Source organism: Heptranchias perlo, chromosome 42 (genome assembly GCF_035084215.1).
Source record: "Heptranchias perlo isolate sHepPer1 chromosome 42, sHepPer1.hap1, whole genome shotgun sequence".
Taxonomy (NCBI): domain Eukaryota; kingdom Metazoa; phylum Chordata; class Chondrichthyes; order Hexanchiformes; family Hexanchidae; genus Heptranchias; species Heptranchias perlo.
The window spans coordinates 3,098,944-3,122,978 of NC_090366.1; the positions used below are offsets into that span (position 1 = coordinate 3,098,944).

General features: G+C 42.8%; 1 protein-coding gene across 1 annotated transcript; it reads left to right on the forward strand.

The window, feature by feature from the left end:
- The first annotated feature begins 6,385 nt into the window (after positions 1–6,385).
- On the forward strand, positions 6,386–21,126 carry LOC137306108 (probable G-protein coupled receptor 139). Its single transcript, XM_067975171.1, has 3 exons — positions 6,386–6,456; positions 19,196–19,200; positions 20,234–21,126. The coding sequence occupies exons 1-3, from the start codon at positions 6,386–6,388 to the stop codon at positions 21,124–21,126; spliced, it is 969 nt and encodes a 322-aa protein (XP_067831272.1).
- The last annotated feature ends 2,909 nt before the right edge of the window (positions 21,127–24,035 follow it).

Genomic DNA, 24,035 nt, shown 5'->3' on the forward strand with positions numbered 1-24,035 from the left:
GCCGTCAATTAATTTATCTTATTACGAATGCTATGCACATTCAGGTAAAGAACATTTAATTTTGTCTATTTACCATTCTTTCCTACCCCGGCCCCATTTGCCAGAGCACTCTTATATTTGTACGCTCTGTCGCTCCTGACATTTTATTTTTATCATTCCCCACATCACTTTCCTGTACAACTGCCTTGTCTTTTCTCTTTATCAATCTAAACTTCGCCCCACCTCAGCCCTCCCCACTTTTATTTAGTTTAAAGCCTTATCTACCGCCCTTGTTATTCGGTTTGCCAAAACACTGGTCCCAGCATGGTTCAGGTGAACACTGTCCCAACGGAACAGCTCCCTCGTTCCCCAGTAATGTTGCTATTGGCCGGTGAATCGAAACCCTCTTCACCCACACCAAACTTCGAGCCACGCATTCATTTCTCTGATGTGATTTATCCTGTGCTAATTTGCTCGTGGCTCAGGTAATAATCCGGAGATTATCACCTTTGTGGTTCTGCTTTTTAATTTAGTTCCTAGCTGCTCAAACTCCCTCAGCAGAACCTCTTTCTTTGTCCTACCTATGTCCTTAGTGCCTACGTGGACCACGACAAATGGATCCTCGCCCTCCCACCCCAAGTTTCTCTCCAGCCCTGAGGAAATGTCCTTAACCCTGGCACCGGGTAGGCAACACCACCTTCGGGACTATCGCTTCGGGATATTAACAGGTGAAGCGAATAGGTAAAAATTGGCAGATGGATCATAATGTGGGAAAATGTGAAGTCATCCACTTTGGGAGGATAAATTAAAAAACGAAATATTATTTGAAGGAAGAAATACTACAAAATGTTGCGGTACAGAGGGATCTGTGTGTCCTCATACATGAACACAAAAAGTCAAAATACAGGTGCAGCACGTAATCTGGAAGGCAAACGGAATATTGGCCTTCATTATAAGGGGGATGGAGTATAAAAGAAGGGAAGTCATGCTACAACTTCACAGGGTGCTGGTGAGACCACACCTGGAGTACTGCGTACAGTTCTGGTTCCCTTATTTAAGTAAGGACATACTTGAATTGGAGGCAGTTCAGACAAGATTCACTAGGTTGATTCGGGGTATGGAAGGGTTGTCTTATGAGGAAAGATTGAACAGGTCGGGTCTATACTCATTGGAGTTTAGAAAAATGAGAATAGATCTTATTGAAACATATAAGATTCTGAGGGGACTCGGTTGGGAATATGCTGAGAGGATGTTATCCCTCTTGGGGGAATCTAAAACTCGGATGCATAGTCTCAGAATAAGGGTTCGCCCGTTTAAGACGGAAATGAGGAGGAATTTCTTGTCCCAGAGGGTCGTGAATCTTTGAAATTCTTTACCCCAAAAATCTGTGAAGGCTCAATCATTGAATACATTGAGGGACGAGTTATACAAAATTTTGATCAACAAGGGAGTCAAAGGATATGGGGAAAAGGCGGGAAAGTAGAGTTGAGGTAAAAATCGGACCAGTCATGATCTCATTGAATTGCGGAGCAGGCTCGAGGGGCCGAATGCATACTCCTGCTCCTTTTCTTTATGGTCTTATGGTCCCGTTAAATTCACAACCATGTGTTGTTTATCCATCAACAATAACATCCGCTTGATTCTAGCCCGAGTGTTCATAATATGACAAATTTAATAGATTGACTTAAAACAGAATTGCTCTACTGCTGTCTTCAATATTATTTTCAATAGTATTATAGATATTGTACAACAGTCCACAGATTAGATTAATGCCAAGCAAACAATACAAACCGATCCGTTCAATAAACAGAAGTTGTGCAGATTTAGTCTTTGTGGACTGCCTGTGGAAATGTGCGACCGTCCAACCAGTCTTGAGAGCTCTAACCTTTTGAAGGGAGCAAGCTCTATTTTTGTACTATTCGGCTGTGTTGTTCTGTACGTAAGCACTGCTGGTCTTATCTCCTCTTCCTACTTTGCTGACTCTCAGAAACCACCAAGAATTGTTTAATGTCTTGGTGTTTAAGTGGCCTTTTCCCATTATCAGATCTTAGTATGTTTATACTAGGTGAGGTCAACTTGTCTCTTGAATCTTACTGTTTTCACTGTTACAATGCCTCCGCGCTCTTTCTGTCCGACCTTTGCCCTCTTTTCTTCTATTCTTGTTTCAAACCATATTCCGACAGCCTATTTTGTGGTACTTCATCAATGCTTTTCGAAAGTCCAATTAGACATCAACCGTACTACCCTCTCAAAACCCCTCCATTACTTCATCAAAGAACTCAATCAAGTTCAAACACAATTTTCCTTCAACAAATCCATGCTGACTTTCATTTATTAGCCCATTCTTTTCAAAGTGCAAACTAATTTTGTCCTGGATTATTGTCTCCAAATGTTTTCCCACCAACGATGATAAGTTGATTGGCCTGAAATTGCAGGGTTTGGTCCTCTCCCCTGTTTTGAACAGTTGTGCAACATTTGCAAAGCTTCAGTCCACCGGCACCGTCCACATATCTAAGGAGGATTGGAAGATTGTGGCCTGAGCCCCTGCAATTTTTTATTTATTCGTTCATGGGATGTGGGCGTCGCTGCCGAAACCAGCATTTGTTGCCCATCCCTAATTGCCCTTGAGAAGGTGGTGATCAACCGCGTTCATGAACCGCTGTTGTCTGTGTGGTGAAGGTTCTCCCAAAATGCTGTTAGGTGGGGAGTTCCAGGCATTTGGCCCAGCGACGACGAAGGAACAGCGATATATTTCCAAGTCTTGATGGTGTGTGACTTGGAGGGGAACGTGCAGGTAATGTTGATACCATGTGCCTGCTGCTCTTGTCTTTCTAAGTGGTAGAGGTCACTGGTTTGGGAGGTGCTGTCGAAGAAGCTTTGGCGAGTTGCTGTAGTGCATCCTATGGATCGTACACACTGCAGCCACGGTGCACTGGTGGTGAAGTGAGTGAATGTTTATGGTGGTGGATGGGGTGACAATCAAGCGGGCTGCTTTCTGTTGGACGGTGTCAAGCTTCTTGAGTGTTGTGGGAGCTGCATTCATCCAGGCAAGTGGAGTGCATTCTATCACACTCCTGACTTGTGCCTTTTAGGTAGTGGAAATCCGTGGGGGACTCAGGAGGTGTGTCATTGACCGCACAAGACTCAAGCTCTGACGTGCTCTTATAGCCACAGTATTTATGTGGCTGGTCCAGTTAAGTTTCTGGTCAATGGTGACCTCCAGAATGTTGATGGTGGGCGAGTCATCGAGGGCAATGCCGTTGAATGTCAGGAGGAAGTAGTTAGACTCCTTCTTGTTGGAGATGGTGATTGCCTGGCACTTGTCTGGCGCGAACGTTACTTGTCCCTTATCGGCCCAAGCCTGGATGTTGTCCAGATCTTGCTGCATACGGGCACGGACTGCTTCATTATCTGAGGGGTTGCGAATGGAACTGAACACTGTGAAATGTTCAGCGAACATCACCATTGCTGACCTTATGATGGAGGGAAGGTCATTGATGAAGCAGCTGAAGTTCGTGGGGCTTAGGATGCTGCCATGAGGAACTACCGCAGCAATGTCCTTGTGCTTAGGTGATTGGCCTCCAACAACCACTGCCATTTTCCTTTGTGCTAGGTATGAGTCTAGCTCCTGGAGAGTTTTCCCCCTGATTCCCATTGACTTCATTTTTACTAGGGCTCCAATTTTCGATTCCAAACCACCAGGTAAGATCCATTTTTATATCAATGAAATTGACTCTCATCCAGTTAAGCATTTTCACATTTGATTTTTCCTTGTCCTTCACTATAACTATTCTAAACCTATTGTTAGTATGATCACAGTTCCCCAAATGCTCCCCCACTGTAACATGATCCACCTGCACCACATCATTCTCCAGAAATAGATCAAGCATTGTTTCCTTCCTGATTGGGCTAGAAAGACACTGTTCTGGAAAGTTCCCTTGTATGAATTTAAAGGATTGCTCACCTGTTTGCCATTTACACTCTTACTGTACCAGTCTATTTTAGGGATAATCCAAGTCGTGCATTATTACTGCACTATAGTTCTTGAAACTTTCTGTAATTTTCCTGAACATCTGCTCCTCTGTTTACTTCCCAATATTTGGTGACCTACAGTATACATCCAGCAGTGTAATAGCTCCTCTATTGTTCCTTAATTCTAACTAAATAGATTCTGTCTTTGACCCCTCAGCTGCATTATACCTTCCCAATCCTATAATAGATTCTTTGATTCATACTGTCACCTCCACCGTCCTTTCCTTCCTAGTTTTCATGAATACATTGTAGCCAGGAACATTATGTATCCAATCGTCCACTTCTTTGAGCCAGGTCTAGGTTATTGCTTCTGTATCATTGAGCCTGCAGCTCACTAACCATATTGACCATGCTACGTGCGTTTAAGCACATGCACTCCAATCCCATCTTCGTCTGCCTCGTATTTACCCCCTGTCTGATCAATCCTATTTCTGAACTATCCTTTACTCTCGTGCTATCTGTTCCTCCCAGTCCTCTGTTTCGTCCTGATCCCCATCTCCTGCCAAATTAATTTATACCCTCACCCACAGCACTGTTTAAACTAAGCGCGAGGACATTGGTCCGAGCTCTGTTGAGGTGCAACCCGCCCATCTTGAACTGATCCCTCCTGCCCCAGAACCGGAACCAATGCACCAGGACTCTGAAGCCCTCCCTCCTGCACCATTTCCCCAGCCACGCATTAACCTCTCTTATCCAACTATTCCTATAGCGAGTGGCACTGGGAGTAATCCAGAGATTTCTGCCTTTCAGGTCTTACTTTTTAACTCCCTTCCTACCACCTGAAACTCTGACTGCAGGACCTCGACCCTGTCCCTTCCTATATCATTCGCTCCCAACAACTTCTGTCTGTTCCCCTCACTCCGCAGAATGTTCTGCACCCTCTCAGTGATGTCCTTTACATTTGCACCATGGAGGCAACACGGCAGGGTGGTTGCAGAAATGATTAGTTTAGTTTAATGCTTCAGTATTCCTTCATGTATTTATATTAGTGTGAGATGCTTCATTCAAACCGTTTTTATGTCTATTAATTCATTCAGCAACAATGTTCCCTTGCCAATTGCTGATATTAAAAAGACATCATGCAGATTTTAATAGCAAACCGACTTAATACAAAAATAATGTATGGTAAATAATACCCTAACTTCAAGCTACCCAATTGTGTGACAAAAAGCAAAAGTCCAAATTTTCCGAACCATAGTTACAAATTGCCCAGATTAATTGGATTGACAAGTATGATACCAGATCTGAAATGATTACTTATCAGGAAAGGCTGAACAGCTTGGGGTTATTTTCTCAAGAAAAGAGAAGGCTGAGGGGTGACCTGATAGCGGTCTTTAAGATTATGAATGGCTTTGATAGGGTAAACGTAGAGAAAATGTTTCCACTTGCGGAGTAGTCCAAAACTGGAGGCAATAAATATAAGATAGCCACTCATAAACCTAACAGGGAATTCAGGCGAAACTTCTTTACCCAGAGAGTGGTAAGAATGTGGAACATGTTACTACAGGGAATAGTTGGGGCAAGTAGCATAGATGCATTGAAGGCGAAGTTCGATAAGCACATGAAGGAGAAATGAAAAGAAGGAATGCTAATAGGGTTAGATGACGTAAGGAGAGAGAAGGCTCGTGTGGAGCATGAACACCAGCATGGACCTCTTGGGCCGAATGGTCTGTTTCTTTGCAGTTAACTCAATGGAACGCAATGTAAGTTGATATAATTGGAAAACCGAATGGCCACAGTGAAAGAGGGCAGCCACATCCCAGAGTGCAGTAGACCACCTCTGAGAGGGAGACTAACATTTGGAATGTATTTACTGAATGAACACAGCAGAGTGAAGAATATCAACAAAACAATATGAGATCTATAGGTCTGGTAGTACAAAATCCTGGAACACCCTACCTAACAGAAATGTGGGATAACCTTCACCAAACGGACTGCAGCGGTTCAAGAAGGCGGCTCACCACCACCTTTTCAAGGGCAATTAGGGATGGTCAACAGATGCTGGCTTGGCGAGCGACGCCCACATCCCATGAACGAATAAAAAAAATAAAAGTGGCTCTGATAGTGTTTGAAGGATCAACATCATTGCTCGGACAATACATCTTCGAATTTTCATTCGTTAATTAATGATATTCGAATTGTCCAGTCCTTGGGGTTTTCAAATGCAATCTCAGCACCAAATATATTCTATCACAATAGAGACTGAATGTCGTAATCTGCTTGTTCAAACATACAAAACTAATTTGAACGATGTCGCATTCTCAATGTTTACATGGAGATCCCACAGCTATAAATTAAAGGCTGTGTATCACCTCAGACTTGCATTCAGAGAGATTGTCTGCAGCACGAAGTGACAATTTGCTTAACATAGAAAATGCTTGCGACATATTACAGTTTCGAGAAAATATTCTACCTTATCCTTGCCGTCATTGGTGTTCCTGGTAAGTGACTGTAACCATTTAAGTTGTGTAAAACCATGTGTGAGCTGCTTTCTGGTTTTGCCCTTTGACGGATAATGTTATATCTTGATCGAGTTGTGAAAGTTATACCGTCAACGGATCAGTGAGATAATTTCAATCAAGAATGAAAGTTCAGGATCCTTGTCTTATCTAAATCTATATTTCAGTTTTAGTCTCATGGCCAAGTTAAGTTATAAAATTATTACCTTTAGCGGAAGCTTGTGGAATCTTGCTCCTGCATTCAGTGCTAACAACGGTCCGGTTGTATTTCAAACTGGGAGTATCTGTCAGTGTGGAATTATAATGAATGTGGTTCATTCATCGGAGTGCAACACCTCACTCCACCGGTCATTTTTACTGGGAGTATCATAATATCCACGTAGTTACAGGAGGAGGCCGTTCGGCCCATCGTGCCTCTGCCGGCTCTTTCAAAGAATCGTAGAATCATAGGACAGCGACAGCACAGAAGGAGGACACTGCCTGCTTTTTTAAAGAAAAAATCTAATAAACCCCATTACCCTGCTCTTTCCCATTGTCCCTGTATTTTTCCCTTCTAGTTTTTTATCGAATTCCCTTTTGAATGTTAAGATTCAATCTGCTTCTACCACCATTTGAGGTAATGCATTTCAAATCATTGCAACTCGCTGCATTAAAAAAATGTTTCCTCTTGTGTTCCCCGGCTCTTTTGCCGATCACTTTAAATCTGTGTCCTCTGGTTATCGACGCTTCCGCCACTGTATCTGTCTCTGCAGAACTGCACTGAGTGCAGGTCATCAACCGGAGCGGAACAGCTAAATCCATTGTCCATGTATTACTGGAAGGATCTGTCATTGCATAATGTTATCATGTGTGCTTCCCTAACCAGAGTATAACACCTCATCCCAGTGGTTATGTATTACTGTGAATGTCTTTCACTGTTGAATTGTACCGAGTGTGGATCACTATCTGGAGTATAACACCTCATCCCAGTGGTCATGTATTACTGGGAATGTATTTCACTGTAGAATTGTACCGAGTGTGGATCACTATCTGGAGTACAAAACCTCATCCCAGTGGTCATATATTACTGGGAATTACTATCATTGTAGAATTGTACAGAGTGTGGGTCACTAGCTGGATTGGAACACCTGACCCCAGTGTTCATGGATTACTGGGAATATCTGTCACTGTGGAATTATACTGAATGTGGTGATTAGCCACAGTCGATCACCTGACTCCCGAGGCCACGTATCGCTGGGAGTAGGTGTCAATGTAGAATTGTACTGAATGTGGTTCATTAACCGGAGAAGAACACCTGGCAGCAGTGTCCGTGCATTACAGGAAGTATTTATCATTGTAGAATTGTTTCGAGTGTAGGTCACTCAGTGGAGTGATAGGCCTGACAACAGAAACCAGGTACTACTAGAATTATCTGTCAATGTAGAATTGTACTGACTGTGGGTTGTGACCGGAGTGGCACATCTGACAACAGAGACAAAGGGATCAATAAAGGAAAGACAGCACTGATTTGTTAAAGGCAAATCACGTTTAACAAACATGATTGAGTTTTTTTAATGAAGTAACAGACAGTTGATGAGAGCAATGCGGTTGATGTTGCGTATATGGACTTTCAAAAGGCTTTTGATAAAGTGCCCCATAATAGGCTTGTCAGCAATATTGAAGACCATGGACTAAAAGGGGCAGTGGCAGCATGGATACGAAACTGGCTAAGTGGCAGGGAAGAGAGAGTTTTGGTGAACGATTGTTTTTCGGACAGGAGGGAGGTGGAGAGTGATGTTCCCCAGCGGTCAGTACTAGAACCGCTGCTTTTTTGATATATATTAATGAGTTGGTCTTTCTTGAATACAGGGCACAATTTCCAAATTTGCGGATGACACAAAACTTGGAAGTGTACTAAATGTTGAGGAGGATAGTGATAGAGTTGAGGAGGACATAGACAGGCTGGTGGAATGTGCGGACACATGGGAGATGAAATTTAATGCAGAGAAGTGCGAAGTGATACATTTTGGAAGGAAGAACGAGGGGAGGCCACAGGAACTCAATGGTACAATTGTAAAGGAGGTGCAGGAAAAGAGAAAACTGGGATAGTATGTGCACAAATCTTTGAAGGTGGCAGAATTAGTTCAGAAAGCGACTAAAAAGGATACGGGATCCCGGGCTTTATAAATAGAGGCACAGAGCACGAAAGCAAGGAAGTTAAGTTGAACCTTTATAAAACACTGTTTCGGCCACAACTGGAGTATTGTGTTCAATTCTAGGCACCGCACTTTAGGAAGGATGTGAATGCCTCAGAGCCGGTGAGGACAAGATTTACTCGAATGGTTCCAGGGATGAGAGACGTCAGTTGTGTGGATAGACTGGAGTGGAGAAGTTTGATAGAAGTGTTCAAAATCATGAAAGGTTCAGATAAAGTAAATAAAGGGAAACTATTCCCATCGGCGGAAGAGTCGATATTCAGAGGGCACAGATTTAAGGTGATTGGCAAAAGAACTAAAGACAACGTCAGGGAAAGTTTTTTTTTATGCAGCGAGTGATTATGATCTGGAAGGCGCTGCCTTGTGGAAGCAGATTCAATCGTGGCATTCAAAAAAGAAATTGGATAAATGCTTGTAAGTAAATTTTTGCAGCTCTTCCGGGAAAAAGCTGGGGAACGGAACGAACTGGATTGCTCTTACAAAGAGTGGGCACGGTCTCGATGGGCCGAATTAACTCCTTCTGTGCTTTAACAATTCTATGATTCTATAGTTCTCTGTATTACTTGGAGTATATCAGTCATTGAAGAATTGTACTGAGTGTGGGTCACGAACATTCCACCCCCCTCCGCACCCCCCCCCCCCCCGCCCCGCCATTACTGCAGCCAAGGAGAATTCAGCTTAGTAGAAATGTTTCTTTTAAGTCTGAGGCGATTTGGCGCAAAATAACTGTGCCAGCTCTTTGAAAGAACTATCCAAAGAGCCCCAGTCCCCTACTCTTTCCCCATACACCTGTATTTTATCCCTTCAAGTATTTAGATAAATCCCTTTGAAAGTTACCATTGAATCTGCTTCCACCGCACTGTCAAGCAGTGCATTCCAGATCATTACATTCGCTGCGTTAAATAAATGTTTCCTTATGTCGCCTCTGGCTCTTTTGCGCATCACCGTATATCTGTGTCCTTTGGTTACCGACCCTTCTGCCACTGAAAACAATTTCTCCTTACTTACTCTGTCGAAACCGATCATGATTTTGAACAGCTCTTTCAAATCTCCTCTTAACCTTCTATGTTCCATATCGAACAAGCACAGCTTCTCCAGTGTCTCCACATAAATCATGTCTCTCATCCCTGGCACCATTCTCGTAAATGTCTTCTGCATCCTCTCTAAGGCCTTGACATCCTTCCTAAAGTTTGGTGCCCAGAATTTAACACAACACTCTAGCTGGGTCCTAACCATTGTTTTATAAAGGTTTAGCATAACTTCCTAGTTTTTGTAATCTTCGCCCGTATTAATAAAACCCAGGATCACATTTGCTTTTTAACAGCCTTCTCCACTTGTCCTGCCACCTTCAAAGATTTGTCTGAGTGCACGCCCAGGTCTCTCTGTTCCTCCACCCCTTTTAAAATTGTACCATTTAGTTTATAATGTCTGTCCTCATTCTTCCTACCAAAATGCATCACTTCACACTTCTCTGCGTAAAATTTCATCTGCCATGTCTCTGCCCATTTCACCAGTCTGTCTATGTCGTCCTGAAGTATGTTACTATCCTCCACATTATCTAGTACATTTCTGAGTTTCGTCTCATCTGCAAACTCTGAAATAATGCCTTCTCCACCCAAGTCCAGTTCATTAATATATATGTCCCTCAGCCAGTTTGGTTTGCACGCTGACACTGTCCCATTAATTTCATTGGCTTCATTTTTGCCAACAACTCTATTATGAAGAACTTCATCACTTGTCTTTTTCAAGTCCATATACACAACATCAACCACACTACCCTCATCAACCCTCTCCATTACTTCATCAACGAACTCAATCAAGCTAGTCAAACACGATTTTTCTTTAACAAATCCATGCAGACTTTCATTTATTAGCCCATACTTTCCAAGTACCAATTAATTTTGTCCCGGATTATTGTCTCTAAACGTTTCCCCACCACTGACGTTCGGGTGACTGGCCTGTAATTGCCGGGTTTATCCCTCTCCCCTTTATTTGAACAGGGGTGTAACATTTTGCAATCCTCCAGTCCTCCGGCACCATCCCATATCTAAGGAGGAGTGGAAGATTGTGTCCAGAGCTTTCGCAATTTCCACCCTTACTTCCCTCAGTAAACTACGATGCATCCCATTTGGACCGGGTGACTTTGCTACTTTGAGTACTGCCAATCTTTTAAGTACATCCTCTTTATCCATTTCTATCCTGTCCAATATCGATACTATCTCCTCCTTTACTGCTACAAGTTCGATGCAAAGTATTCATTTAGAACCTCAGCAATTCCCTCCGCCTCCAGAAGAAGATCTTTTCTGTCCATAACAGGTCCCACACTTCCTTTGACAACGCGTTTGCTATTTATGTATAAATCTAGCTGTATGTAAATGTTTATCTTTAATTCAATCCAGACGGATTCTGTTTCTGTCCTTCTGTTCGTTATGTCCGTTTTTCCCTTGCAATTATGTCATCCCTAATTGGTACAGCTGTTACAGCTCCCTCCACCTCCCATCATCTTCTTCCCTCACTTATTCTTTCTGGTTATGTTATAGCCTGCAATATTTAGTTGCCAGTCCTGCTCTTTATTTAGCCATGTTTCATTTATTACATCCGGATCCTTACTATGGATTATTGCCTACAGTTTCCCAGTTTTATTTTTGACGCTGTTTGCAGTGCTCTCCAGGCAGTTTAATTCATTGTTAATAGTTGTTCCTTTTACTTTATTATGAACAGTCTTTTTATATTTCTGTTTTCTGATTGTATTTGTTACTTGACCGTTTATGTTACCTTTATTCCAACACTGGTCTGACCATTACACTCATCTCCTGCTTCAGTTATCCTTAGGCTGTGTTATGCTACCAGATCCCTCCCCCCAATCTTGCTAGTTCAAAGCCTTATCCACCGCTCTATTTATCCATTCCACTCGGACACTGGTCCCATTCCGGTTCAAATGGATCCCGTTCCAAAGGTACAGCTCCTTCCTCTCCAAACACTGGTGTCAGTTTCCCATGAAATGGAACCCTTTCCCTCCGACATCAGCCTTTCAGCTACGCATTAACCTGGTTGATCTACCTATCGCTATGCCAATTAGCACGTGGCTTGGATAGTGAACCTAAGATTACAACCGTGAGGTTCTCCTTTTTAATTTAGTTCCTGGCGTCTGATATTCTCCTAGCACGAAATCCTCCTTGTTATTCCTTATGTCATTGGTGCTGACGTGGACCAAGAAAACTGGACCCTCTCCTTCCCTTTCTAAGTTGCTCTCCAGTTGCTCCGAGATATCCTTTACCTTTTCACCAAGTAGGCAACACAGCCCCCTGTAGTCTTAATTGCGAATATCTAGCCCCCGATTATTGAACCCCCGATGACTAGAACCTTTCTATTCTGAGCCTCTCCAACCCCGCTTGGAGGGTCAATTGCTCCATGGTCAGCCTGGGCGTCGTCCCTGTGGCCTTCATCCTTATTCTCACAGATATCAAGTGCCTCGCACCTGTTGGATAGGATCAGTTTCTGCGTGTCCTCCTCCCCTGCATCCCCCTCACTTATGTGACAAAGTATCTTTACCTCAGAGTCCAGTTCAAAGGCTCTGAGCCGGAGTGTCTCAAGGCAGAGACATTTACTGCAGATGTGGCAATCCGGGATAGTCTCACTGTCCACAAGCTCCCACATATAACAATGCCGACACAAAGCCTGTAATGCAATATAGAGTTTTTTATTTATTTAATCAGTCGTTTATTTTTACGACCAATAGAGTCACTTGAGATCTAGATTATATTTAGTAAATGAATTTAGCTTAATTTCAAAATAGTCATTGATTAATTAATAATTTTTAATTTTATGCATTTTTTATTTAACATTTATTTATTTTTTAATTGAAAGATTAGTTTATGGTCCCTTGGTAAAAATCACGTGTATTCATAGAACCACAGAAAGCTGACAGCACGGAAGCAGGCCATTCGGCCCATAAATCCATGCCAGCTCAGTGCAAAAGCAATCCAGCTGGTCCCACTCCCACGCCCTATCCCCGTAGTCCTGCATTTCTTTTTGCTTTCAATTACTTATCCATTTCCCTTTGAAGGCCATGATTGAAACTGCCTTCACCACCATCTCGGAGAGTGCATTCCAGATCCGAACCACTGGATGTGTAAAAAAGTTTGTCCCCATGTCAATTTTGTTTCTTTTGCCAGTCACCTGAAATCCACGTCCTCTGGTTATTGACCCTTCCTCGAATGAGAACAGTTCTCTCTATCTATTCTGTCTAGACCCTTCATGATTTTGAATACGACTATCAAATCTCGTATCAATCGTCTCTGTTTCAAGGAGAACAACCCCAGCTTCTCCAGTCTATCCAGGGTCTAAAGTCCCTCCTCCCTGGAATCATTCTATTAAATTTCTTCTGCACCTTTTCTCAGGCCTTCACTTCTTTCCTAAAGTGCGGTGCCCAGAACTGGACACAATGCACCAGTTGTGGCCGAACCAGAGTTTTGTAAAGGTTCATCATGTCCTCCTTGCTTTTGTACTCTTCGCCTCCATTTACAAAGCCTAGGATCCCGTACGATTTTTCTTAATTGCTTTCTCAAGCTGCCCTGCTACCTTCAACGATTTATGCACTTATACCCTCAGGTCTCACTGTTTCGGCACCACTGTTATAGTTGTTCCCTTTCGGTTTTATTGAATATCCTCATTCTTCCTATCAAAATGTATCACTTCGCATTTTTCTGCATTAAATTTCATCTTCCACGGGTGGGCCCATGCCACCAACCTGTCTATGTCCTCTTGAAGTCTATCGTTATCCTCCTCACTGTTCAATACACTTCCAGGTTTTGTTTCATTTGCAAATTAGGAAATTATGCCCTGTCCACCCAAGTCCTCCATGTCATTAATATAGATCAAGAAAAGTAGTGGTCCCAGCACCGACCCCTGGGGAACATCACTGTTCACCTCCCTCCAGTCCGAATAACAGCCGTTCACCAGTACTCTCTGCGTCCTATTACTTCGCTAATTCTCTATCCATGCAGCTACTGACCCATGTATTCTATGGGCTTGAATCTTGATGATAAGCCTATTATGCAGAACTTTATCAAACGCCTTTTGAAATTCCATATACACTCCATCAGTGGCATTGCCCTCATCTACACTCTCCGTTACCTCGTCATAAAACTTGATCAAGTTCGTTGAAAAAGATTTGCCTTTAACAAATCCGTGCTGGCTTTACCTTATCAATCCCCGCTACTCCAAATGACTGTTAATTTTGTCCCGGATTATTGTTTCTAAATGTTTCCCCACCACCGAGGTTAAACTGACTGGCCTATAGTTGCTGGGTTTATCTTCACAACCTTTTTTGAACAGGGTGTAAAAAATTCAGTTCTCCAGTCGTCTGGCACCACCTCCGTCTCTAGGGATGTTTGGTAGATTATGGCCTAAACTTCCGCAATTTTCACCATTACTTCCCTCGGCAATCAGCGATGCACCCATCCGGACCGGGTGACTGATCGACCTTAAGGACCGCTCGCCTTTCTTGTACTTCTTTCTACCAATTTTTAATCCATCCAGTATCTCAACTAAATATCCCTTTACCGAGCCTTTGGCAGCATCTTCTTCTGTAAAGACAGATGCAAAGTACTCATTTAATACCTCTGCCATGCACTATGCCTCGATGAGTACATCTCCTTTTTGGTCTCTAATAGGCCCTACTCCTCCTCTTACTTCCAGTTTGCTGTTTACATGCATATTGAAGCCTCTGGATTCCCTCTTATGTTGGCCACCAGTCTATTCTCATACTCTCTCTTTGCCCCTCTTATTTCCCTTTTCACATGCCCACTGAACTTTGTATATTCAGCGTGGTTCTCACTTGTATTCTCAGCCTCACAATTGTCAAACCATAGAATTATTGAAAGGTTACAGCACGGAAAGAGAACACTCGGCCCACCGAGTCTGCGCTGGCTCGATGCAAGAGCAATCCAGCTGGTCCCACACTTCCGCCCTATCCCCGTAGCCCTGCATTTTTTTCCTATCAAGTATTTATCCACTTCCCCTTTGAAGGCCATATTTGAATCTGCCTCCACCACCCCCTCCGGCAGTGCATTCCAGGTCCTAACCACTCGCTGCGTAAGAAAGTTTTTCCTCATGTCTCCTTTGATTCTTTTGCTGATCACCTTAAATCTATGTCCACTGGTTCATGACACTTTCACCAATGGGAACAATTTCTCTCTATCTGTTCTGTCTAGATCCTTCATGATTTTGAATACCTCTATCGATTCTCCTCGCACCCGTCTCTGTTCGAAGGTGAACAACCCCAGCTTCTCCAGTCTAGCCACGTAACTAAAGTCTCTCATCTCTGGAATCATTCCACTAAATCTCTTCTGCAGCCTCTATAAGGCCCTCACTTCTTTCCTGAAGTGCAATGCCCAGAACTGGGCGCAACACACCAGTTGTGGCGGAACTAGTGTTTTCTAAATGTTTATCATGACTTCTATACTTTTGTACTCTATGCCTCCATTTATAAAGTCCAGCATCCCGTATGCTTTTTAACAACTTTCTTAACCTGCCCTGCAACCTTCAACGATTTGTGCACATATATCGTCAGATCTCTCTGTTCCAGTATCCCTTTTAGAGTTGTGCCCTCCAGTTTACATTGCCTCTTCTCGTTCTTCCTACGGAAATGAATCAGTTCGCATTTTTATGGCTTAAATTTCATCTGCCACATGTCTATCAATGCCACCAGCCTGTCTATGTCCTCTTGAAGCCTAACACTATCCTCCTCACAGTTCACTACTCTTCCAAGTTTTGTGTCATTTGCAAATTAGGAAATTGTGCCCTCTGCACCCAAGTCCTCCAAGTCATTAATATATATCAAGAAAAGCAGTGGTCCCAGCACCGACCCCTGGGGAACACCACTGTACACATCCCTCCAGTCCGAAAAACAACCGTTCACCGGTATTCTCTGCTTCCTGTTCCTTTGCCAATTCTGTATCAACGTTGCAATCTTGTGCGACACTGAATCAAACGCCTTTTGAAACTCCATATACACCACATCAACCGCATTGTCCTCATCTACCCTCTCTGTTACCTCATTAAAAAACTCTAACAGGTTAGTTAAACATTATTTGCCTTTAACAAATCCGTGCTAGCTTTCTCTGATCAATGTACCCTCGTCCAAGTCGCTGTTAATTCTCTCCCGAATTATCGTTTCGAAAAGGTTTCCCATCACTGAGGTTGACTTGACTGGCCTATAGTTGCTGGATTTAGACTTACACCCTTTTTTGAACATGGGTGCAATATTTGCAATTCTCCAGTCCTCTGGCACCATCCCTTATTTTATTTTTTTTGGAAAATTATGGCCAGTGACTCTTCAATTCTCACCCTTATTGCCCTCATCAACTTCGGATGCATCCCACCCGGAGTGGATGACTTATCTACTTTAATTACTGCCAGCCTTTCAAGTCCCTCTTCTTTATCAATTTTTAGCCCATCCAGTATCTCAACTATATCTTCCTTTACTCAGACTGCAGCAGCATCTGTTTCATTTTTAAAGACAGATGCAAATTACTCATTTAAATCTTCAGCCATCCCCTGTGCCTCCATGAGTAGATCTCCTTTATGTTCCCGAATCGGCCTCAACCCTCTTACTACCCGATTACTGTTTACGAATCTGTAGAAGTCTTTAGAATTCCCTTTTATGTTGGTCACCAGTCTATTTTCATACTCTCTCTTTGTCCCTCTTATTTCCTTTTTCACTTCTCCTCTGAACTTTCAATATTCAGCCTTGTTTTCACTTGTATCATAAACCTGACATCTGTCATACGCCCCTTTTTTCCGTTTCATCTTACTCACTATCTCTTTTTTTCATCCAGAGAGCTCTGGCTTTAGTTGCCCTACCTTTCTGCCTCGTCGGAATGTGCCAAGACTGTAACGGAAACATTTCCTCCTTAAAGGCCGCCCACTGTTCAATTACAGTTTTGCCCGCCAATCTTTGATTCCAATTTACCCGGGCTAGATCTCTTTCATTCCACTGAAATTAGACCTCCTCCATTTGAGTATCTTTACTTTAAAGTGGTCAATGTCCTTTTCCATAGCTATTCTAAACCTCATGATACTATGTTCGCTGCTCCCTAAATGCTCCCGCACTGACACTTGCTCCGCTTCTGCCGACCTCATTCCCTAGAACCAATTCCAGCAATGCCTCCTTCTTCATTGAGCTGGAGACGTACTAGATAACAAAGTAATCCTGGACACATTTCAAAAATTGCTCCCCCCCCCTGTGCCCCTGATATTATTATTGTTATCCCTGTCTATATTAGGATAATTGAAGTCCCCAGTTATCACTGCTGTATGGCTTTTGCACCTCTCTGTAATTTCGCTGCAAATTTGCTCCTCGATATTCTGGTGGCCTATGGTATACACCCAATAGAACAATGGAACCTTTCTCTCCTTGACCTCTCCAGCACTGCAATATTCTCCTTAATCAGTACTGCGACACTTTTCTTCCCTATCTTTCCTGAACACCTTGTATCCAGGAATATTTAGTACACAATCCTGCCCTTCTTTGAGCCACGACATCATATTCCCATTTAGCTATTTCCGCCTGCAGCTCACCAACCTTGTTTACCTCGCCACGTGCGTTTACACACATGCACTGCAATCAAATTGTGGACTTTCTTTAACTCTCTCTTAGTCTGATTCAACATAATATCGGACTATTTCTTATTCTAGTGCTCTTTTTTCTCTCCCAATCATTTGTGCAACTTGTTTCTCCTTTCCAATGCTACATCCTGGTGTCCATCGCCCGAATAAAATGGTTAATCTTCACGCCCCCCCACCCCGCCCATACCACTGGCGAGCCTCTCCTTGAGGACTTTGGTCCCAACTCCATCGAGGTGCTATCCGTCCAGTCTGTACAGCTCCCACCTGCTCCAGAACTGCCCCAGGAATCTAAAGCCCTCCTCCTGCAACATGTCTACAGCCACATATTCATCTGATTTTTCCTTCTATTTCTATACTCGCCGGCTTGTGATTCTGAGAGTAATCCGGAGATTGCTACCTTTGAGGTCCTGCTTGTTAATCTCTTTCCAAACTCCTTAAAATCTGCCTGTAGGACCTCATCCCTCTTTATACCTATGTTGTTGAGAACAATATCGACCACGACCTCTGATTCTTCACCCCTCCCCCCCATCCCCAGAATATTCTGCAACTGCTCAGTGATATCATTGAACGTGGCACCAAGAAGGCAACATATCATCCTGGATTCACGTCTGCGGCAGCAGAAAAGCCTGTGTGCTCCCCGAACTGCAGAATCCCCGATCACTGTTGCTCTCCTGACCATTCTCCCGCCACCCCACGCAGCTAAGCGACCTTGGTGCTAAGGTCTTGGGTCTGGATGCACTCCCCAGAGGAACCCTCTCGCTCACCAGCATTCATAACTGAATACTGGTTAGAGAGTGAGATGCACTCAGGGGACTCCTACAATACCTGCCTGGTCCTCCTTGTCGGTCTGGCGGTCACCCAGTCCCTCTCTGCCTGCACTCTCTTAAACTGTGCGATGACCACCTCCAGAAACGTGCTATCCACGTAGTTCAGCCTCACGGATGCACTGCAGTGACGCCAGCTATTACTCAAGCTCATAAACCCGGAGCTCGAGCTCCTCCAGTTGACTAAGCACCTCCTTTGCCCTCTGAACCTAATTCCCACACTCACCAAATTCCCAGTTGAAAAACTTCAATCTGTTAGCAATTCACAGCGTTAAAGGTTCAGTCTCTGTCTTGATCAATCACTGTGGTCACCGAAACCCAGTTGCCATGTATTGCTGGCAACATCTGTCATTGTCGAACTATACTGAGTGCAAGACACAAACCCAGTGACCAAAAAAAGAACGGGTTGAATTTATGCAGCGCCTTTCATTACCTCAGGAAGTCTCAAAGCGTTTTATAGCCAATGAACTAATTTTGACGTGCAGGAAACGTGGCAGACAATTTGAGCTCACCAAGGTCCTACAGTCAGCAATGTGATAATTACCAGATAATCTGTTTTACTGATGTTGGTTGAGGATTAAATATGGGCCAGGACACCGGGGAAAACTCCCCCATTCTTCTTCGAAATAGTGCCATGGAAGGTCACCCGAAAGGTCTGACGGGATCTCGGTGTAATGTCTCATCCGAAAGATGGCATCTCCGACAGTGCAGCACTCCCTCGGTAGTGTGGGAAATGTCAGCCGTTATTTTTGCTCAAGTCGCTGGAGTGGGAAATAAATCCACAAACTTCTGACTCAGAAAAGAAACTGACCACGTATTACTGGGAGTATCAGTAACTGTAAAATTGTACTGAGTGAGGGTCAATAACCGGATTGAGACACCTGACTATGTTGACCATTTATTACTGAGAGTTTCTGTCATTGTAGAATTGAACTGAATCTGGGGCAATAAATGGAGTGGATCAATCCATTTTGAACTCATATCTCGAATAAACTTTTTAAATGTTCGTTTATAGTGACTTCTCTCAATTCGATGGAGCTGTCTTCCTGTTTTGTTAATTTCAATCTGTCGCAAGCTTACGTATTGAAAATTATATCCAGGGACAAAGAGCAAGGTTATGTCTTAACTATCTGCATTCAGATTAATTTTCTGACTGTGCAAAGATATACTTTCTAGAGTCGGGCATGAATTTGTCAATTCGTACCCCTGAATTTGTGTCCTCCAGTCCTGTTGGCTTGGATTATCTAAAAGTTCGGTATGACCTCACTTTCTTCAATCCCAGAAGTATCCTATTCGGTGTAAGCCTTATCTCTATTGTTCATTCACACGCCGATGAATCAAAAGGTCCTGGGTTCACTCCAGACACTTGAGCTCATAATCCAGGCTGGAAGTTCAGTGCATTGCTGAGGGAATGCTGCCAAAAAGGGTTTAAGGATGGATTAGGGAGCCTTATTGGCTCTGGCCTGAGTTGAATGAACCCTCCCACTTTCCTACTCGTAATCCCTGTACAGTGGCCCTGCTACAAACAATAGGCGGATGGCCCTCGAAAGGATAAAAAAGGCTTGAATTTATTTAAACACCTTCCAAGACCCGAGGACGTCCGACACCTAATGAAGTACTTTTGAAGTGTTGCCACTGTTGTAATGTGGACAAATTGCAGCCAACCTGCACACAGCAAGATCCCACAAACAGCAATGGGACGATAACTAGATAATCTGTCTTAGTGATGTTGGTTGAGGGATAAATATTCTCCAGAACACTGGGGCGGACTATCCCACTCTTTGGATACTGCCGTGGGGTCATTAACGCCCACCTGTGAGGGCGGTATAACTTCTTATCCAAAAAAACCATACCTCCAGCAATGCGACGATTAGTGCTAGCCTAGATCTGGTACTGTACTCTCTGGATGTGGGACTCGAAACTCATCACTTTCATGACTCTGACGTAAGAGTGCCAGCACTAACACGGCTGACAACGCAACACCTTGTTTGAGAACACTGGGATTTCCCTAAACTCATACATGTACTGCCTGGGCTCGGGCCTGCAGAATGGCTCATTGAGTTTGATCTGTAATTTCCTGTCACTTTCCCCTTCTCTCTTACAATTAATTTAGTGGCGATTGTGATCCTGCCTAGGGGAAAATGTGGGCTCTCCAAGAATGTCACTCGCTACCTGTTGGCCATGGCAACGTCGGATCTACTGGTCATTTTCACTGAGGTCATATTGTATCAGATCAATTATCATTATTTCCCACTATGTTTCCTGGACATCACTCCTGTGTGTAGTGTTATCGCTGTCCTGCGTGGTGCGACCACAGACTGTTCTGTCTGGTTCACAGTCACTTTCTCCTTTGATCGGTTTGTCGCAATTTGTTGCCAGAAGCTGAAAACTAAATATTGCACCCACAAAACGACGGCTGTGGTTATAGGAACAACCTGCATTCTGTTCTTTATGAAAAACGTTACCTTCAACTTCGCATATGAACCCGGGGAGATATTCGACAATGTAGCTTGGTTCTGTTATCCGAAATCAAGCTATTTTAATGATCCAGGATGGGTGGTATTTGACTGGTTTGATACGGTTTTAACTCCATTGCTCCCATTCACTTTAATTTTGTTGCTCAACGCTCTGACCGTCAGATATATTTTAGTCGCCAGTCGGGTTCGTAAGGGATTGAGGAGTCTGAGCAAGGGAGGTAATCGCAATGACCCAGAGATGGAGAGCAGGAGATGGTCTGTGATTTTACTCTTCACCATATCCGGCAGCTTCATACTTTTGTGGCTCATGTATGTTGTCGATTTCTTATATTACACCATTACAGGAATAGATCCCTCAGATTACTCTGATACTTTATATATTCTTCGAGAATTCGGACATATGCTGCGGAATGTAAATTGCTGCACAAATACATTTATCTATGGGGTGACACAGACCAAGTTCAGAGAGCAGTTCAAGAGCATGGTGAAATATCCGGTTACAATAATTGTTAAATTATTTAAACAATAAAAACAAGTGAGCTGAAAACAGACTGTTTCCAGTTCATTAACACATATTTAGCCCTCGACTTATCTCCCCTAAATTGCACATGGAATTTTGCGAGATCATAAATATGTTCAGTGGTTGTGCCTTTGTATTTAGGGAACAACATTATATTGATTGACAGCTTCGCCATTTTGTTGAATTCCAACTAAACTCTTCTGTTAAGAGTCAGTTCAACTATTTAGTGCAACAATCCATGTGTATCTTCCGGAATGAGATTTGATCAATAGTAATTAGACAGAGCCAGTCTACAGTTTACAGCATTTTATTTTAAAGCATTTAACAGGATTTTAGAATTATTCAATATTTAAAACAAAACACTCAGTTTTAAAAACCGATGAAAAAAGAGCAGCTCCCAGCTGAGATGCTTGGACAGTCCATCGAGTTCGATTACTCAGTGCAACCCCTTCCTTTTCAAGTAGTAATTTGTGCAGACAGGTTGCTGAAAAGCTTTTGAATCCACTTTTTTTTCAGTTCTTCCTTATTTGTGTCGTTTTTTTTTTCTATTCCTATATTAATGGCCCTCTGTCTCTTTGACTCTCTGTCTTCTTCCCTATTTTTGTGCATTATCCTTCCCTGTGCGTTTCTGGCTGAGTCCATTTTAGTGATTACATCCCTGTGTTTTCCCCTTGCCCCCTCTGTTTCCGTTTTCTCTTTTTATAACTGTCTCCAACTCTGATCATTTGTATTATATTTCCATCCCCTCTCTGTTTCTCATTTATTTTATCTTTCCTGCCTTAATTCTGAGTTTCAATCCCTTTATTTCCCACTATCACTCGTTATTTTTTTGCACCAAAGTATTTCTCCATCTGACCACGTTTCTGTCTCCATCACTTTGTCGTTATGTATCTCTGGGCTTTTCGTCCTGATCACCTCCACTCCTTCGCCCTCTTCTCCCCTTCCTTTCTTCCCTCCTATGATGTTTTCCACCTTCCTCTTATCCTCCTTAAGAAGGAAAGAAGTAGAAAGAGAGAGAAAGAATAGTCAGGGGAAATGTGGAAAATGATATCGACAATGAAGAACCATTGCGAAATCAGGAAGAAGGGAGCAAAGATAATACACAGGAAAGTAAGCAAAGAGAGAGAATGTGGAAGATGAAAGCGGGAAAGAGGAAGAAGGAAGCTTTGTGAAAGTGAAGAAAGAGAGAAGAAGAGAGAGCAGAAAAAATGGGAAAGCTTGAGAAGGAATGAAAGAAAGAACAACAGAATCACACAATGTCACAGCACAGAAGAAGGCCATTAAGCCCATCGTGCTTGTGCTAGCTATTTGAAAGAGCTATCCATTGCGTCCCACGCCCCTGCCCTTTCCCAATAGCACTGATAATCTTTTGCCTTCAGGTATTTATCAAATTACATTTTGAAAGTTAATATTGAACCTGTTTCCATTACCCTGTCAGCTGTGCAGTCCTCATCATTAAAACGTGTTGTTTTAAAAAGATTCTCCGCATTGCTCCTTTTGGCTCTTTTGCCAATTACCTTAAATCTGTGTCCTCTGGTTACCGAACCTTCTTCCACTAGAAACTGTTTCTCCCTATTTACTCGATCAAACCGTTCATGATTTTGAACACTTGTGTGAAATCTCCTTTTAACTTTCTCTGTTGTAAGGAGATCAACCCCAGCTTCTCCAATCTTTCCAGATAACTGAAGTCCCTCATCCCTGGTACCAATCTGATAAATTTCTTCTGCACCCTCTCTGAGACCTTGACATCCTTCCTAAAGTGTGGTGCCCAGAATGGGACACAATACTCCAGCTGAGGCCGAACAATTGTTTTATAAAGGTTTAACATAACGTCCATGCTTTTGTACTCGAAGCCGCTATTAATAAAGCCCAGAATCCTACAAGCTTTTTTAACAGCCTTCTCAACTTGTCCTTCCACCTTCAAATATTTGTGCACACACACCTCCAGGTCTCTCTGTTCCTACACCCTATTTAACATAACACCATCATACCATTAGACCTCTTTAAAATTGTACTGTTTTGTTTTTATTGTTTCTCCTCATTCTTCTCATCAAAATACATCACTTCACACTTCACTGCATTAAATTTCATCTGCCATGTAGCTGCCCATTTCATCAGTCTGTCTTTGTCCTCCTGAAGTTTTTTTCTCTCCTGCTCACGATTTACTATCCTCCTTACTGTTAACTATATTTCCGAATTTTGTTTCACCTTCAAACGTTAAAATTGTACCCTTAAGAGCGAAATTCAGGTCATTAATATATTAAAAAGTGCAGTGATCCTAATACTGACCTCTGGAATTTTTCAAACTGCAGTATACTTCCCTCTAGTCTGAAAAACAACCGTTCACCAATACGTCCTGAGGTCTTGAAAGACGCTACATAAATGGAACTCTTTCTTAGCTCTTGTATCCACGTCCCATTGTCCCTTTAATACCACGGGTTTAAATTTTGCTAACAAGTCAATTAAGTCGTACTTTGCCAAAGGCCATTTGAAAGTCCATACACACAACATCAACCGCACTACCCTGATCAACACTCCCCGTTACATTCATCAAAGAACTCAAGCAAGTTAGTCAAACACGATTTTCCTTTAACAAATCTGTGCTGACTTTCATTTATCAACCCAAGTGTTTTCCAAGTGACAATTAATTTTGTCTGGGGTTATTGTCTCTAAAATTCCCCAACCACCGACGTTAGGCTGACTGGCTTGAAGTTGCTGAGTTTATGCATCTCCTATTTTTTGAATAGGGACATAATTTTTTCAATCATCCAGTCCTCTGGCTCCACCTCCCTATCTAAGGAGGATTTGAATATTTGTGGCCAATGCTTCTGTTATCTCCACCCTTGCTTCACTAGAATGTGTACTATTTGGAGCAGGTTACTTTTCTACTTTGCGCGCTGCCAATCTTTTAACTAACT

Coding starts and splice junctions, on each gene's coding strand:
- LOC137306108 (XM_067975171.1), top strand. CDS start 6,386: ATGCTTGCGACATATTACAGTTTCGAGAAAATATTCTACCTTATCCTT.